At 46.0% G+C, this 17,310-nt stretch overlaps 2 protein-coding genes across 3 annotated transcripts; one reads left to right on the top strand and one right to left on the bottom strand.

Annotated features, from left to right (window-relative positions):
• Nucleotides 1–2,414: 2,414 nt before the first annotated feature.
• On the top strand, nucleotides 2,415–5,494 carry LOC109732589 (uncharacterized). Its single transcript, XM_020291772.4, has 6 exons — nucleotides 2,415–2,696; nucleotides 2,793–2,910; nucleotides 3,257–3,345; nucleotides 3,431–3,569; nucleotides 4,228–4,361; nucleotides 4,488–5,494. The coding sequence occupies exons 1-6, from the start codon at nucleotides 2,586–2,588 to the stop codon at nucleotides 5,244–5,246; spliced, it is 1,350 nt and encodes a 449-aa protein (XP_020147361.1). The 5' UTR covers nucleotides 2,415–2,585; the 3' UTR covers nucleotides 5,247–5,494.
• Nucleotides 5,495–10,836: 5,342 nt separating this feature from the next.
• On the bottom strand, nucleotides 10,837–14,783 carry LOC109732590 (superoxide dismutase [Cu-Zn] 2). Of its 2 annotated transcripts, XM_020291774.4 has the most exons (7): nucleotides 14,552–14,783; nucleotides 14,352–14,453; nucleotides 12,779–12,874; nucleotides 12,639–12,670; nucleotides 12,473–12,548; nucleotides 11,209–11,262; nucleotides 10,837–11,084 (listed from the first exon to the last, which is right to left on the bottom strand). In XM_020291774.4, the coding sequence occupies exons 1-7, from the start codon at nucleotides 14,655–14,657 to the stop codon at nucleotides 11,056–11,058; spliced, it is 495 nt and encodes a 164-aa protein (XP_020147363.1). In that variant the 5' UTR covers nucleotides 14,658–14,783; the 3' UTR covers nucleotides 10,837–11,055. The 2 variants fall into 2 exon arrangements, with proteins under 2 accessions (XP_020147363.1, XP_020147362.1); XM_020291773.3 differs by lacking the exon at nucleotides 10,837–11,084 and having other exon boundaries at nucleotides 11,159–11,262.
• Nucleotides 14,784–17,310: the final 2,527 nt, after the last annotated feature.

Below are 17,310 nucleotides of genomic sequence, written 5' to 3'. Positions count from 1 at the left end.
AGCCCGTTAATTTATGGGCAAACAAAGCCCGAATTTTTGGACCGTAACCCCTTCCATCCCCCTCTCGCTCCACAATAGCTAGGGTCCGACCAAATCGTAACATATTTGGTATATACATAGCTGAGAGCATGAGAGTATGATATAATACCCAAAAAATAGATATATGTTGGTAGGTTCCTATTTAATCTACCGATTAATTCAGTTAATAGGCCGATTCACTGATTAATCGCTACTCCCGAGCCAACCGAGCAGCTACCAGTTACCGATTTCCTTAACAATAATTGTTAAGGATTATTGACATCATGATATACTAGATCATTGTGTCAAGTAATTAGCTAAAATGTAAGATTCAATGGAGATTGTGCAATTCCTTAATGTAATCTCGCTAATAATTGTGATCATGAAAATTATCAAGTCTAAGGAAGGTAGCCAATTATTAGATGACCAAGACTCGGTCATGTAATTGTGAATTTTTCACATAATATCTATAAATGTAAGAATATATTATTCGTGCTTTCGATGAAATAGCCATCATTTATCTCATGAATATTTGAGATACAAAATACATCCTCGCAATGTCGATAGCAAATTCTATCATGGCCAATGAATGAGTATAATAAGGGGATGCACATCCATATGGTCAAAAGTTTGGTGACACGTCAATACACAACTTAAAGCATATGGTATCATTGCTTTAAATCGTTTTGATGTATAGCCAATGTCTATATTACAAAATCCAAACGGTAATATTGTAAGCGGAGTGCCTAGTTAAAGTGTATACGTAATGGCTAGGCCGGGTCTATCATTAAATGAATAGATTGAATGACGAACGGCTAGTTTTTCATTTCAAAAATTAAAACGCCCCAAGCGCGTGTTCAGAATGCTCATTTCCTTCTTGTGTTTTTGGCTTGATGGCATCACGACCGCCACGTCATTTGTAAACAAATTTCGGTCTCTCAAAGGATAGTGGCAATGTGTAATTACTACACAGAAATATATTGTTCTTGCGGTGAACTAAACAAAAATATATTGCTCTATTTGAAAATGCAGCACATTGTAAACCAACAAAATTGCTCATATTTTCTCTGTGATTAAAACTTAGAGGTGCAAACAAGTAGAAACCGGAGGTTAACTAGAACAACATATAGTACACATAAGCCATAACACGAAAATGAACAACTAATTTAGGCACATATCATCATGAACGGAACCAAAGCCCTTTTTTCAGCCGAAAATAGAGCTATAAACCCAGAGATCGATATTTCACATAATAGCTATAAGTGTAAGAATATATTATTTGTGCTTTCGATGAAATAGCCATCATTTTATGTCATGAATATTTGTGATACAAAATACATCGTCGCAATGTCGATAGCAAATTCTATCATGCCCAATGAATGAGTATAATAAGGGGATGCACGTCGATAAGGTCAAAAGTTTGGTGTCGCGTGAGTACAAAACTTAAATGGCATATGGTATCATTACATTAAATCGTTTTGACGTAGAGCCAACGTCTATATTTCAAAATTCAAACGGTAATGCAGTAAGCGGAGCCCCAAGTTAAAGCGTATACGCAACGGCTAGACCGGGTCTATCATTAAATGAATAGATTAAATGACGAACAGCTACAATTTTTGATTTCAAAAATTGAACGCTCCAAGCGCGTGTTGCTAACGCTCTCACGGAGTTTGCTCCTTGTGTTTTGGGATTGACAGCGTCACCGACCGTTAGCATCATCTGTACACAATTTTCGATCCCTCGCAGGACAATGACAATGTGCAATTACTACATAGAAATATATTATTTTTGTGGTGAAGTACATAGAAAATATTGCCATATTTGAAAATGTAGCAGGTTGTAAACCACAATGGTTGCTCATATTTTCTCAGTGGGTTAACTAGGGCAATATATAATATACCCATAAGCCATAACACAAAAATGATGAGGTAATTTAGGCACCTGTCATCATAAAGGGAGCCAAAGCCCTTTTTCCATCAGCCAAAAATAGAGCTATAAACCCAGAGATCGACACGGCCGTAAAGCACAATCCCATGGGTTATTTAGAGCTATATATAGTAGTGATCATCATGACACAGACAATGATGAGATTCAATTCTGAAAACATGGAGAAACTCATCATCAAATCAAAGATATAAAAGCAAAGAAAGGCGTAAAAAGGCGTCTCCCTAATAATCAGACGCGCTCAGCAGTCAGTAAGCAGTGTACACGGACAGTTATTCGGTGGCAATCGGCCAAGAATACTAGGAGCAAAAGTCGACGACAAACCCACCGGGGGGCGCGCGGGCAAGCAAACAAACGTCCGTCGCCGTCCCCGTCACCGTCACCGTTTCGCCGTCAGCGCCATTGCTCGGCCGGGAGCTCCTTTGGCTTAAACGGCACCTTCGCCCCCGCCCACGGCTTATAATACTCCTCCTCCTCCTCGTCTCGTCCCAGTCCCTGCCTTCTCTCCCAGTGTCGTTCTCAGCCTCTCAGGCCACCGCCACCCGCTGTCCTCTCTCCCGTAGTTCGTTCGTGCGTCCACACTCGCCCCGCTCCTCCGTGTCCATCTCCTCTCTCTCGGCGACATGGCGAAGGTCGCTGCCATGGCCATGGAGAAGGTGGACGCCAAGGACCGGGAGAAGATCGAGGCCGTCCGCAAGGTGATGCGCAAGCAGGCGCCGCTCTCCCCCAAGCAGGTATGTCTCGTGCCTTCCTCTATCTCTCGGCTGGCGGCCATGCCTTCTTCTTGGATCGCTTTCTTGACGCCGGCTGGCTGGCTGGTTCGCGGTCAGGCGGAGTACTGCAACGACGCGTGCGTGGAGCGGTTCCTCCGGGCCAAGGGCGACAACGTGAAGAAGGCGGCCAAGACCCTGCGGGCCGTCCTCTCCTGGAGGGAGACCATCGGAGCAGGTGCGCTCAGCCCTCCCCTCTCTCTACCTCCCACCTGCTTCCGGCAGCGAGTGTGATTCTCCGGCCTGCTTTTTTTGAAACCCGTGGGGCATGCAGAAAAGGGGCAGTTCATTAATACTACCACATACGGCGGTGATGTGCTCTGTTTTTGTTCTGTTCTCATACCTACGGCACAGTGTATTCTAGTCAGGTTACCTGTAGAACTGTGCGTACAGAATTTATTGTGCCGGGCTCTTTGCTTCGCATCCCGTATTCCCGTGTATGTGCAGGCAAAGGACAGTTTGCAGCAGTGCGCCCGTCCCTTGTTGCTATTATGTTTTGACTGTTTGTGTTGTTGACGGGGCAGATCACATCATCGCCGACGAGTTCTCCGGCGAGCTGTCCGAAGGCATGGCCTACGTCGCCGGGCACGACGACGAGAACCGCCCCGTCCTGGTACCACGCTTACTGCAGTTGGGTATAGACGTTTGGAGCGAGACTGGCTTGGCTCTGACCGTGAGGATTTTTGATTTCTTGGCAGATGTTCAAAATCAAGCAGGATGACTACCCCAAGTACCAGCCTCAGAAATCGTTTGTGCGGTTCCTGGTGTTCACGCTGGAGGTGGCGGTGGCGTCCATGAACCGCTTCGTGGACCAGTTCGTGCTCCTCTTCGACGCAAGTAAGCAATCTCCGTCCACTCCACTCCGCTCGATCAAAAGGGAAAGGAAAGCAGAGGCAGATAGCGCGCAGTAGTGGTCGCATCGCATTGCAATCGCATCCGTTTGACAATGCCCTGCCCTGCGACTGCAAGCGGCAGGCAGGCAGTGCGCACTGACCTAGACGACTGGTACCAGTCAATCATCAGTACGCTCTGAGAGGTGCACATGAATCCCTGCCTGCTCCCAACGACAAACACCTTCTCATGGACGGACGGACGGACGCACGAACTGCACTGCGCCCGTATCGTGCTGCGACCCTGCTCCCGTTGTCTCCCATCCCATGCACTTTCTTTGTTCACTCGTTTGTCTTCCGTATGCTACGTGGGTCAAGCGCGGTCCCCGGGCTTGACTCGGGCGGTACCGTTGGCTTTACCGGCCATGATGCCACGCTGCGTGCACACTTATCGCTACAGTGCCACTGGGTTGAGGCCCCGGCTTGCCGCCGGTGCGGTTTGAATCCTGGTGAGAATGATTGGGTTCCACACCCGCTTTGCCCGGCCGCGTGGAAAGCAAGGGCCGTAGTAGAATCTGCAGCAAAGTAGACTACTGCTGTGTCTGTATGGTGGTATGGGGACCTGGCCGTTGACGGGACGAATCGGATTTTTGTGATGCTCGCAGGCTTTTTCCGGTCGGCGTCGGCTTTCCTCAACCTCCTCATGGGCACGCTCAAGATCGTCGCCGACTACTACCCCGGTCGCCTCCACCGCGCCTTCGTCATCGACCCGCCCTCCCTCTTCTCCGTCATGTGGAAGGTAATAACTAACTGCGTTACACGATCCCTCATGATCATGGCATCATCATCATGCTGCATGCTCTTGTGCGTGGCGAGTGGGATCATGTACGTACGTATGAAAGAACCGTGTTTTGCTTTGTGACAGGGAGTGCGGCCGTTCGTGGACCTGGCGCCGGCGACGGCGGTGGTGAGCTCGCTGGACTTCGAGGACTCGCTGGAGGACGCGTCCTTCACGGCCTACCCGCGGACGGCGTCGCTGCGCTTCGAGCCGTCCGTGGCGGCCGTGCTGACGACGGGGAAGGGAGGAACCGCCGTGGGCTCCGCCTCGTCGCGCTTCGCCTTCAGCGTGTCGGACAACGCGCTCAAGCCGTGGTACCTCTCCACCACGCCGGCGCCGGGCCCGCGCTCCGTCGTGCCGGCCTCCTCCAGCCCGTCCCTCGTCGGCGCGTCCCCGCTCTCCGCGCGCTCCTTCTCCTTCGCCTCGCCCGCCGCGCGCTCCACGCCGACACCCGTCCAGCAGCAGCGCACCGCCCGCGCGCCGCCGACGCCGTCCGCCGCCAAGGGAGGGCAGAAGACCCCCTCCCCTCTGCCGCAGCAGCAGCAGTTCCCGCGGACGCCGAGGCCGTCGTTCCTGCAGTCGCCGTTCACGTTCCGCAAGGACGGGCAGGCCAGCCGGGTGGAGCGCGAGCGCGAGTCCTTCCTGCCCTTCCTGCGCTTCTACCGCCGGCCCTACGACGAGATAACCTACCGCGCCATGATGCGGCGGCCGCTCGGCGGGCTGATAGCCATCGTCGCCGAGGACTTCAGGCCCATGTCCGCCCAGCAGCCGCTGCGCCGGCACGCCGGAGCGCTCCATCACCAGCACCACCACCATCAGCACCAGCACCAGCACCAGAGGATCTGAGCCCGTGCGCTGCCCGCCGGATTGAAGATTGAACAACCCCAGCGATCGAGCGTCTTCGATCTCCATACAGCTTACAACATAATCCGATGCTACATCATCTTGCTAAGTCAATAATCTTTTGGCAACATTTTCCCCCGGGTACTTAGTATTTACTCCTACCGACCGCCTATGATATCATACCTTCTGAATCGAGCCATTGTAAGATAACAGCCCTGAAATTGTGAGTAAAATCGATCCCTTTATGCTCCTACCGCTTGTTTGTTCCTCCGTGTGATGTGATAGATTGCACTAGTGTCAAAAACCTTCTTATATTATGTGACGGAGGGAGTAGCAAATATTTACCAATTTTCACTCTTACGTTCTTGGGTAACAAACTTTACACCAACTTTCTACTCTCGTTCGGGGTGGGCGTCTGCACGTTGGTCAAACGGCGCCATGAGCCAACACATTTGGAGGAAGAAACTAGCTTAGTCAGGCTGTGATGGCATGCCACACCATGGCCGTTGAAAATTTTGAAACTCTGAGACGAAAGCAACATGGAGAGTGAGGACGGGTTCTTCCTTTTCCGTCTTTTACAGTGACGCTGTCGGCCACCTCGGTAAGCTTCGCCATTAAGCACAACACAAAGTATGATTACATGGAGCCTGCCTACACGTTTGCTATACATACGTACGTACGTACGCGTCCGAGTTCCAATACCTTTCGATTAGTTTTCTCCTGCTGCATGCGTAAGTTGGTTTTACTTTGAGGAGACGAGCAGCGTACACAGGGTTGACGAACGCTTTAAGCCTTTTTCCCGCAAGAGCTTACAAAAAGCATTAAAGCAGACCATGGAACTGAAGGACGGAGCGCATCATTTCTTTGCCCCGGCCGTAGACCGCTGAATTTTGAAGTTCAAACTTTAAACTTTAAACTGGTGGTATAAGCATTGCGGTAGCCGGCGTGACGAGCAGCCCTCTCTTTTCCTCGAGCTCTGGTAAAACCAGGAACAGTGGGCATGCATCGCATGAATACGATCTTCTTTTGCGGCCGGGTTTTGCTTTCATTGATCCATATGCAGGATCTGTCCCGGTTCGCGTGGACCTGGCTACATCGCTACCCATGGAGTATAGCTTGCTTTGCTGCATGCTTTGGTTTTCTCCAAGAAGGATCGATCACCGCTCCATTTGCGTTCGTGTTAACTCCAGATTGATTAGCGCAAGATTAGCCCCCCCCCCCCCCCCCCCCCCCCCCCCCTCCTCCCCCCCTTTCAGGATTACATGAATCACACCTCGCCTTTTCTGTGGCTCTTGCCTGCTGGATTCTTTTACCACCAGTATATTATACGCTTGCTATGTAAGGGTGCTGGATTCGTGGCAACCTCATACTAAAACTCAGTGAATAATCGAACCTATAAGTTTCAGACATTTGAAATATCCATGGGAGCAGAAGACGGGTTTTTAAATAAACTTTGTAGCCACACATGGTTTCTGTAACAGAAATCGGGGAGGAGAAATCTCTTCATAGAAAAAGATAAAGATAAGCAACACGCATAGAAGTGAAATTTTGTAAATAGATTTGTTGTGTTGTGAGCTGCTGGAAAATCATAAATTATGTTCAGCTTGCTATAACAGAAGTAACTAAACAAAACCAGCAGGCGGATGACCCCCTATGACTTTTAAATTATAAGAGGAGAATGTGAGACACAACGCCGGAACTCAGGTTCGGACCCGTGTCAACTAGGAGACACGACTGCCCTCTGGCAACTGGGCTAGGAGTCAAGGTCCCGTGTAGGTGTGAATTTTGTATGTTGTGATGACTCGGTCATAGTTCATTTCTTGTGTATTTTTCTTAATAATTAATAAAAAGGTTGTGTGCATCACAATGACACAGAGGCTGGAGGTTTTAACCTAATTTTGGAAGAAAAAAAGGATTTAAGTGTTTCTATCCAACCACATCTTGCACAATTAGTTTCATAGATTTTATATCTTGTATGCAAAAAAAAATTGCCAAGTACTACAAATATCATGTTCATACCGCCCTAGGATCAGACTATGGTTTTCGCTGCATTCAGAAGTGTGATCGGTGTTTATTTATGACAAATCAGTGCGGATCATATTGGCTAAGACAATTTACGAGTATCGTATTCATTACTTTAACTTCTGTTGTGTGTATTCTTGGATGTAATAGTTATTTTTCAGATTTTTTATAATTTGTAGATATTTTTTTGGCTAAGTATTACAATATTGGGACCATAGTGAACTAGGATTAGATTATGGTTTTAGTTGCATTTGACTTGTTTTATTGACGAATACACTGAATCCATATGTTTTCACTGTTAGAGGGTAGAAAGTACACGGTGCAGCTCCCAGCCATGTATACAAGTTGGCGTCGCTGACAGTGCAAGTTGAGCAGAAGACAAAGGGTTGCTCGGCCCCAATTAAACAAAATCAGGTTATACGGGCCCATAGACGCGCTTCCTCTTGGATGTCATGGATGAGTCTGGCCGATGAAGGGTACGCACCGTCGAAGACAATCGCGTTGTGGTCCTTCCAAGTCGGCCAAAATGTGAGGATGATCAGTGTGCTCAAACCTTTTCGAAGGAAAGAGGGGGATGCAGTCGTAGCATCGGACCACCAGCCGAAGAAACTGGCCACACCATCAGGCGGGTGGTGGTGAGGCGGCTTCCTGATAGAATCCCGTGTCACGTGATGCGGGAGAAGATACACCCAACGAGGAGGTGATGCAGGGTCTCAGCCTCTTGGGAGCAGATGACACATAGATGGTCATGTGGAAGCATTTGACTTGTGTCTGGTTTATAGGATGGCCCTGTTTGTCGATGATAGTAGTTAACACTACTTAATTAAGGATCTCTTTGGTTCGCACAATTTAAACACGGAGTAATAGAAAAACGCATGATTGGAAAGAAATGCCAGAATTTATAATCCTAGAAGGAATAATAACACATGAATCTGCACTAGAAGTTGTGCGGTTGTGATGAAAAAAAAAGTGTGAACTTTCTAGAAATAGGTACATGGCATAGTTGTCTTTAAAACAAGAGGGAATTTGCATGAGTTTAGACTGAATGGAAAATTTTCATTTCAAATTGAAAGCAACATAGACCATAGAAATAATTCCTATGGTCCCTAGTCTAACAAACCAAACAAACTATATATGATTCCTATGGATTGAATTCTCCAAAATTCTTATGGAATTCCTTTGAACCAAAGAGGTCCTAAGAGTACATATGTGTATTTCATTTTACTTATGTTTTGTGTATTCTTGAATGTATTAATAATTTCACACATAAAAGTATATGTGTATTCTTCAATGTAATAATGTGAGGTGCAATGTCTCCTTGGAGCCATGGACCAATGCCATAGCTCACCTTTACATACAAGGAGCTCGCTCATCCAGTGCACTCTGCCGTTGAATATTCACTTTGGATATACCATACATTGATGACTTCCAAAGGTTCTCAAAAGAACAAAAAGGAGAATCTGTATACACTATGATTGGAAAGACGAATTCTAAATGAATTTTTGTTAGCCCTTCTTCCAAATCCTGTTTCTTTCCACCGCTTTAGAAGAAGACGTACAGTTTTCTACTCCCTTTGTTTCCAAATACAAGTCTTTGTTAGATATTTCAATACGAACTAGTATATAAACATATTTTAGAGTAGATTCACTCATTTGGCTTTGTATCTAGTTCATATTGAAATTTCTAAAAGGGCTTATATTTACGAATGGGTGAAGTACAAGACATGCATGTAGATAGTAGCAAAAGATGTACAGAATACACAATCTTGGACACTATACAGCATATCTACGGGAGTACTTCGAAATGCGTGACCATCTACGGGAGTATTATCTAGATTTCTAACGATACCAAACCCGTTTCAGACCTTTTAAGCCCCCTGGTCAGCAGAGGACCATCTACAATCTTTTCACTAATCTTTTTGAGATGAAACTGTTTGCAGCCTTGTACTACATGAGATTGTTTCCTGCAATAAACTATTATTTCTGACAATTTTCCCAGACTTAATGTGGGGCAAAAAGCCCTGCATCGGCAAAGCTCTTTTGAGGCGTGGTACGTATAGATAGGTGCGTTTTGGACCGCCCTGGGTTCAGACCGTGCATGTGCATATCCTGTATGTATGTATTTTCAGAATGAGACCGCGTACTGAAAGTATACTGATGCATGCAGAGTATACGGACGGACTGAAAGTATACCGATGTGCTACTGGCTGAAACGGGTGAAGTCACGGACCAACAGAGACGACGTTAGCACTATGGATCGTACTACGGGGGTACTGGTACGACGGGACGGCAGAAGAACGGTCGGCCTGCCCCTGCCCGGCGCATCGGAGGGCTCACGGTGCCAACAGCGGTGTCGCCACGGCAAAGCCAGCGCGCGCACGCACACAGCAGGCGCAGCGCGGAGCCGAGGCGGGGGACGGACGAGGACGACACGCCACAAGAATACGAAACCCCACGCACGTACTACGTGCGTGCGAATCCCTGCCCTGCCCTCGAATGCTGCCGCCCCGCCCGCGACGGGATCGCCCGCCGTCCCTCCCACGGCGACGACCGCGCGCACGGGCGCCCGGCCAGCCGTTTTTCCAGGCAGCTCGGACGCGGCCACGTACGCGCGCGCCCGGCCGGCTTTCTTTACTCTTCTCGAGCCAGCACCGACCAGCGCAGTTAAGGTTTGGCCACGGCCCGGGGTCGCGCCAGTTTCTTTCTTTTTCTTCCCTCGCTCGCTCAGGTCCACGATCAAGGCGAGCCGCTTCTCCGTGGCGCCACCGGCCTCGGCCCTTGGGGCGTGCGCGCTGTCCGTAGCCACCGTCGCCGGCATCGCGCTGCCGGCGCCAAGGGGAAGCTCCAGGCCCTCGCGCGCGCCACACGCCGCGAACGCCGGCGACGCATCGTTGTTTGGGCGCGTACGTACGTGCGCGCGGGCACCCTTGGCGCCTTCCGCCGCGTCCGGTTCCCGTCGAGGCATTTCCTGCGCGGGTCTGACCTTGGTATCGGCAATTCAGTATCGCCGAAGCCAGGAAGGCCATTACTAAATTGTTACGGAGCTTGGAGGTCTATTGATGTCCTTCTGTTCTCTTGTGCTTGTTCGATCGTCCGCTGCCGGCTGCTAGCGCCTGGCTTAGAGCGTCTTGGGACCGTCGTCTTTGGTGGTCTGGTCACGGCTTGCATGGGTGACGGTCACGGCCAGATGGGGTCAAGGACGTAACACAGATGGTGATTCTTGTGCTGCAAGGAGCTTGGTTAGTTAATTAACAAAGGATGGATGAGCCGTTTTTTAAGCACTCGGCAGCGGGATCCAACTATCTAACACAACTTTGAACTGCGCAAATTGGACCGCAGTAACAGATTGAATTTTTTTTTTGATACAATCATGCAACATCCGTGTCCATTCTCAGTCATTCATTCAGCTCAATGAACCTTATATGGCGAGAGATGTGTACTGTCGCATGTTCTGTATGCAACAACAAAAGGTCTTATGTTATTTTGCTTTGTTGCAAAAACAAGCATCCATTATAAGCTCTGTTACGATCATACAGCATCAGTGCAAGTTCAGGGCTGGGAGCAGGTTGATGTAAGTTGGTGCAACCTTTTATCTTCTTTTATTTAAAATTATGTTTCTATCAAGAGTACTTACCAACAACAAAAAAAGATATGAAGAGAACTTGTGTACATTTACATAATTGATCACAATGATATCACATCAAAATGTACGATCTTCAACGATATCACTGTTTCCTTGGCTGCGCGCTGCAATACCAACATGGACTCCAACGGCTCTTATATTTTTTTTGTTAAACAGCAGGCTGAATTCCAATGATACCTACAAGTTATTCGAGGATATATGTATTAAATACAGTCACGGTGTTAGAGAATCATCTACAGAAAGCAGCACCTTGTGTGTGCATTTGCTCAGTGTTGAAAACAAATAAAGGGTTGCCATTTACCACATCCAATTCTGGCTCCTGCATTTCCTGTTGATTTACTGAGTTCATGGCCACCTACAAAATATTAAAGGAAAATACTCAGGAGCAGTAAAAATATGCGAATGCCGGCCAAGACCTATACTAAACAGTAGTACAAATGTCTGCAGTCGCCCAATGGTTACAGAAAACAAGGAAATACATGTTTGACGTTTCAAGTGCAGCAGAGCATAGGTAAGCTTGGACAGAGTGCAGAGGAAACCATCACATGAAACAGAGCAAGTACTAAACAGCAGTATCATATACAGTACTCGTTTTACAAATTCAAACTGAATGCAAAACGAGGTCAGATATACAGGTTTTTTTTTCCAAGCATCCAAATGACTCCTGCAGCAAATTCACCCATGTAGCAGACATGTATATAACACCCAACAGTGCTTGATAATTAAGACAACAGAACGTGGCAGATTGCAGCAAAGCTCATTACAAAATTCTCTTTTCATCCAAAGTCAGAACATTTTACTGCTACCCTATTGTGATTAACAGAGTACGAGTTCTCATCAAGTCTATGTCATGCACAAAACAAAACATACTTCAAAATACTGACTAGCCGTTCAGTGCCTACAAGTGTAGGATGACATAACCCATGGTACAGTAATCCTGTAATGTGGCACTATCTTTGCCTGGTGAATTCTGCTCTGCTGCTTGCGACACACCAAAAATTTCATACACTAATAGGCTTGAGCAAGAAGGGGAGCCTTGGCGCAGTGGTAAAGCTGCTGCCTTGTGACCATGAGGTCACGGGTTCAAGTCCTGGAAACAGCCTCTTGCAGAAATGTAGGGAAAGGCTGCGTACCATAGACCCAAAGTGGTCGGACCCTTCCCCAGACCTGCGCAAGCGGGAGCTACATGCACTGGGGCTGCCCTAATAGGCTTGAGCAAATCACATATCAGTTGGATATAGTAATCCATTACACTCCAGGCAACCTTCAGCAATTAGTCATGATCCAGTGTCACCCATGGTCCTGGTTTAATTGGAGAACTGAATGGACCATGTGCTCAAGGAAAGACATTTAAGTGTATGATATCAACATTATATACAGAGTAACATCCCAGTTCAGCAGGTGGTGCTGTAATTTACTAGCTTCAGACTACAGTGAAACATTCAATCATAATTTTTCTGAAAGAAGTTCTATCTATCTTATTCCTGGATATATATACATATAAAAGGAAGACTGGACTTATTTTTACAGAAATATACATCTCCCAGTTAGGTTAAAATGCTTACCCTTTCCCAGGTCATCAGAATCAGCATGAACAACAACTGCCCTTCCCAATATGGAATGAGGCCCCCTTAGTGAAATCTTCATACAACAACAGAAATAAAATTACCAGTACATAAAAAATTATACCAAGATGATAAAATGTTTTTACATCCTTCAATGCAATGGAACCTGCAAGTCCTTTATGAAGATTTCTGCAACACCTGAAAGAAATCACTAGCATGTTACTAAAAACAGGGATTACTTCAAGACAGTAACTTGACCCATAGTTGCCTAACCCTAAAAAATTGTTGAGTAGTCATATGACTAACCATCCTTGTTGGCTTGTATGTTTCCCAGGTCGCCCACATGCCGTTCGTCATCAACCGGTGCTCCATGGGACTTATTATGAGGATTGAAATGGGGTCCTGTTAGACAGATAAATTTGATCGGCACATCGTAAAGTTTCCACACAATGTACATTTTCTTCAAAACTTAATCCCTATCTATGGAATATGATGTTTGCAAGAAGCTGTACAAAATACCCCAACAAATTTTATGTGTACGTAGCTTAAACTAAAAAAAATTGTTTATTACTTAATATAGTTATCTCGACTCCAATTAGCCATTAAAAGAAGAGACCAGAATCCAACGTCTAAAGATGCACTGAACTACAATATCCCATGAACAACCTCACCATCCCATCTATTAGCAAGACACCAGTAGACTAATCTGAAAAGAGTAGTAGCCATATGATATTTAGTAGTCCCATATGATAACTTGAAGGAACAGATAATTCAACACTGGAAACCATATTTCGTAGCCAACATTAAACTTGCATCAATTTATGCAAGCTTGCTGCAAAAACAGCGCAAACTGATAGCTGCACATTCCATCAACAGGTACTAACTAGTTCTACTTGCCAGCAAAGGTGTAAATTTCCGCAAGCAAGATAAATGTGTTAGATCTCCCCTCAAGAAACAGGTTTCTCTCTGGAAATGTTTCAAACTGCTATTCTTCTGAGATGATTCAGGCTATCACCAACTTGGCGCAGGCAGCATATCTGCTTTTCATAGAGTTGAGCCTCACTTGCTAAACAATCAGTAATATTTCTGGGAAAGTGATGTACAGCTTCTACCCAGTACTGGGGGTTATCTGTTTTTGTGTGAACTATCAAGGCATGTAATAAGTGTTGGTGGCATCAGGTTTCCACCCGTAGTTTGTGCTCAAGGCCAAGCACAAATAGTAGGTTTCCTGACAGTGCCTGAACTCATGTTTCTCTTTATTCCAACTCATATGGACCAGTAATTATGCACAGGACACTTGTTTATCAACAAAAGATTCAGTTTAGGTCATTCCTCACTGCACAGCTCAAATGCTCAATTTGTAAAAGCGATTTTAAAGCACAGAAATCCTTACCCGTTATATGTATTCGGATCATAAGACAGCTGAACTGAAACGTGAGCTTCGCTTAGGCAAAATTTGATGTTTTTTTTCGAATTAAGGGGTTACCCCAATTACCATTTCTGAAAATTGATAACACAAGCATCCACCAAGTGTCCGTTAAGGCATCAGCCCCAGCGTCACACAACAGGTTCACGAACACCCTCCTAAACAGGAGACATCTGCCCAGCAAAATCTAAACCTTATTACAGGACCACACGACCAGGTACCGAAGCTTTTAAAGTAAAAAACAGATTACAAACTACAGTCATTGTCTGAAGAGCACCCACTATGCCCAAAATTTGTTGCATGCCACATGAAAATCGTTGCAATTGAGAGAAATATATCGTTATGATTTGAATTTATTTCTACTTCCTTGCCAGGAATTCCCAGATGCAGGGTTATACCTTAACTACCACAAATCCTAAGCCTAAGTCACACAGGCTAGAGAAGGCTACGGACCGGTGGAGTTGCAGCCGTTGGTGGTGTCGCCGAAGGCGTGGATGTGGAAGCCGTGGAGGCCCGGGGCGAGGCCCGAGACCCTCCCCCTCACCTCGGTATACCCTAGCACGCACAGGTAGATCAAACTGTATCACTCTTATCAGCGAGAAGAGCGCGGCTTAGGACCGCTGTAGAGAGCATGGAGTAGAGTAAGCATATACCGGAGGAGGGGTCTTGGACGAAGTGGAGGGCGCCGGCGACAGCGCTGTCGGCGGCACCGCCGCTGATGAGGGCGACGCCCTTGAGGCTAACGGGTTTCCCTGCCATTTCTTCCTGCCCTTTGTCGCCTCGGTGCAGAGCGGATCGTTTTTCCCCTCTTCGCCTGCTCTGCCTCTCGTTTCTGGGTTCTTTTTTCTTTTTTTCTTTTTTTTGACAGAATCGTTTCTGGGTTGGTTTTTTTTCTCGCGAATTGTTTCTGGATTGTTTGCATAGCTATTCCGTCGCTTTGTTTTTCAGAAAAACTAAGGCCCACACGTGTGGGCATTTGCACATAGCCCACACGTCTCCATCACCACTTATTTTGCCACGTATAAACAGATGACATCAGTAGAAATCTTTTTGGTTTTTGCCTTAAAAATGTTTTATCTCCTAATTAAAAAAGCGAATTAAAAATCCGTTTTCATCATTAAATCCGTCTCGACGAGATCTTCAAAACTAGACCCTATGTTGATATGTTTTGATGAATTTTTTTTTGCCAAAAAATTGCCATGATGTTTACACTGTAGTTGCCATAATGCTTAGACTAAAGTTGCCATGTGGCAATTTTAGTTTGTAGATCATGGCAATTTTAGTTTTTCGATGATGACAATTCCAGTACTTTGACCATGAAAATATTTTTTTGTATGAACCATGGCAATTTTAAGTGCATGTATCGTGGCAATTTTGATTTATGGTGCATGGCAAGTCTAGTTTCTCAATTCCCCGTTTTATTATATGTCAAAATTTACTTTTAAATGTAGAAGAAAATAGCTGAAACATATCACGACAACTTCAGTGTAAACATCATGGCAATTCATGTGCAATAGACACGGCAACTTTTAACAAAAAAAAATTTCGTCGAAATATATTGATATGAGATCTAGTTTTGAAGATCTCGTCGCGAGGGATTTAATGGTGAAAACGGATCTTCAATCCGATTTTTCATTTAAGAGATAAAACATTTTAAAACAGAAAATCCAAAAAGATTTCCACATGTATGCATGCGGTGACATGGCGTAGTGTGTGTGCTATAGGGCGCGTGGGCGGGTTTGGCTCCCACCACACGTGTGTGCGTTAGCGTTGTCCTTGTTTTTTGCCTTCTATTTTCTCATGGGAAGTTTCAGGTAGTCAGGCCACATGAGCTTTTCTTTTTAAAAAAAAAAAATAGGGCGGTCTTTAAAAAAAACTTCGGATCTAGGGTATTCATCAACTATCAAGGTATCACAAATAACACCAGAAGTAAAAATTACATCTAGGTTGCATACCACCTAGCGATGACAACAAGCGAGTGGGGTAAACCCTGTTATAGTAGATAGTCAGGAAGTTGTCGCGCTAAGACCCTGCAGGATCACGATACCAGAACAACAACCACCACCGATGAAGATAAGCATAGATCGAAAAGATCCAACCTGTAGACACACGAACAAAGACTGGATCCACATGAATCCATCGAAGACAAGCGCCAACACAATCCTATGAAATTCGCCGGAGACAGACCTCCACATGCTCTCCGACGAAGCTAGAAGCTTCACTGGGACGGAGGCTAGGCAGGGAGAGCCTTATTCCGTCTTCAGATAGCCGTCGCATCGCCTCTTCGAGCAGGACACAAGCCTACCAAAACTCAAAAGAGCATCCAAATACAAAGCCCTCCCATAGACAAGGCCCGGGATACACTGCGTCTCCAGGACCCTAATACCACAGGAGACAAGGTTGAACTGTCGGCGGTCCGGGCAGGAGGCATGGAAGCCCTAGCGGCTGGGTGCCCTTGCTTATTAGTGAAGGGGTGCAAGCGTGAGATGCCTTCGCTTAATAAAACAATCTTAATCGTAAGAAAAACTCAAGCTTAAGTGGAGCTAGTGCTTCACAAGATGAGACGAGTGAATGGTCCAACCTTAAGCTAAGTAGGTCGACACAAACTCGCTCAATCATAAATCCGATCACATGTATCTCTTTGGCCTTCTATTAAATCGAGAAATTAAATTGCGCACCTTTTATCTTATTGATTCTTATATCAATTTTGATACATTCTGATGGATAGTGCAAATCGAAGCTATGAGAGGCTTCATGACAAAATGAAAATAGAGAAGAGAATGAACGAGAACATAACTTTGCATTCGGTAAGTCTTGTAATTTAGGGGGAGAATCCGCACTCGAATGTGATCTCATTTTTGAAAGAGATTTGATCCATTATATAAAGAAAACTGGATCGGAAACCTTAACAATCCGAGGGCAATACAACTCGCCAAAGTAAGAACACAGAAAATACAAAACACCAATAACATAGTTACAACACAATACAAGGATCACCTTCTAGAGTTGAGAATAGGTAGTCTGGTGATGCAACACAAGTTATGTCATAAGCACATACAGTACACCACTAGCAAAAAGAGGGACGTGGTCGAGGTAGCACATTACGCCATGAGACAGGAAGAGGATAAATTCAAAATGACACAGACTAAGAGCTCCAACAACAACAATACCGAAGCCACCGACACGGAATACCACAAGGTGCCGTCAACAAGAAGTTGCACGATGACCAACCCTAAGCCATCCAACACGCACAATGGAAGGGTGCGCTTGCATGTCTCGAGTTGCAGATGATGACATGAGAAGACTCAGGCCCATCGAGCATGCACAAAGAAGATACCAATTCTCCACCGGAGGGGAGCATTGCCCAAGGGAGGTGGGGGAGATCAGCGATGGAGAAGTGACATTCCCTCAA

This window comes from Aegilops tauschii, chromosome 4 (genome assembly GCF_002575655.3).
Source record: "Aegilops tauschii subsp. strangulata cultivar AL8/78 chromosome 4, Aet v6.0, whole genome shotgun sequence".
In the NCBI taxonomy this organism is placed as follows: domain Eukaryota; kingdom Viridiplantae; phylum Streptophyta; class Magnoliopsida; order Poales; family Poaceae; genus Aegilops; species Aegilops tauschii.
Note: the sequence above shows the minus strand (reverse complement) of the source record. Positions and strands in the feature narration are given on the sequence as shown.

Bases quoted from the DNA above. Each gene is read 5' to 3' on its own strand.
- LOC109732589 (XM_020291772.4), top strand. From the start codon at position 2,586: ATGGCGAAGGTCGCTGCCATGGCCATGGAGAAGGTGGACGCCAAGGAC. The intron at 2,697-2,792 runs GTATGTCTCGTG...GTTCGCGGTCAG, and splicing joins CGCCGCTCTCCCCCAAGCAG to GCGGAGTACTGCAACGACGC. The intron at 2,911-3,256 runs GTGCGCTCAGCC...TTGACGGGGCAG, and splicing joins GAGGGAGACCATCGGAGCAG to ATCACATCATCGCCGACGAG.
- LOC109732590 (XM_020291773.3), bottom strand. From the start codon at position 14,657: ATGGCAGGGAAACCCGTTAGCCTCAAGGGCGTCGCCCTCATCAGCGGC. The intron at 12,549-12,638 runs GTTCCATTGCAT...TGTTGTATGAAG, and splicing joins TCTTCATAAAGGACTTGCAG to ATTTCACTAAGGGGGCCTCA. The intron at 11,263-12,472 runs GTAAGCATTTTA...AATATTTTGTAG, and splicing joins TTCTGATGACCTGGGAAAGG to GTGGCCATGAACTCAGTAAA.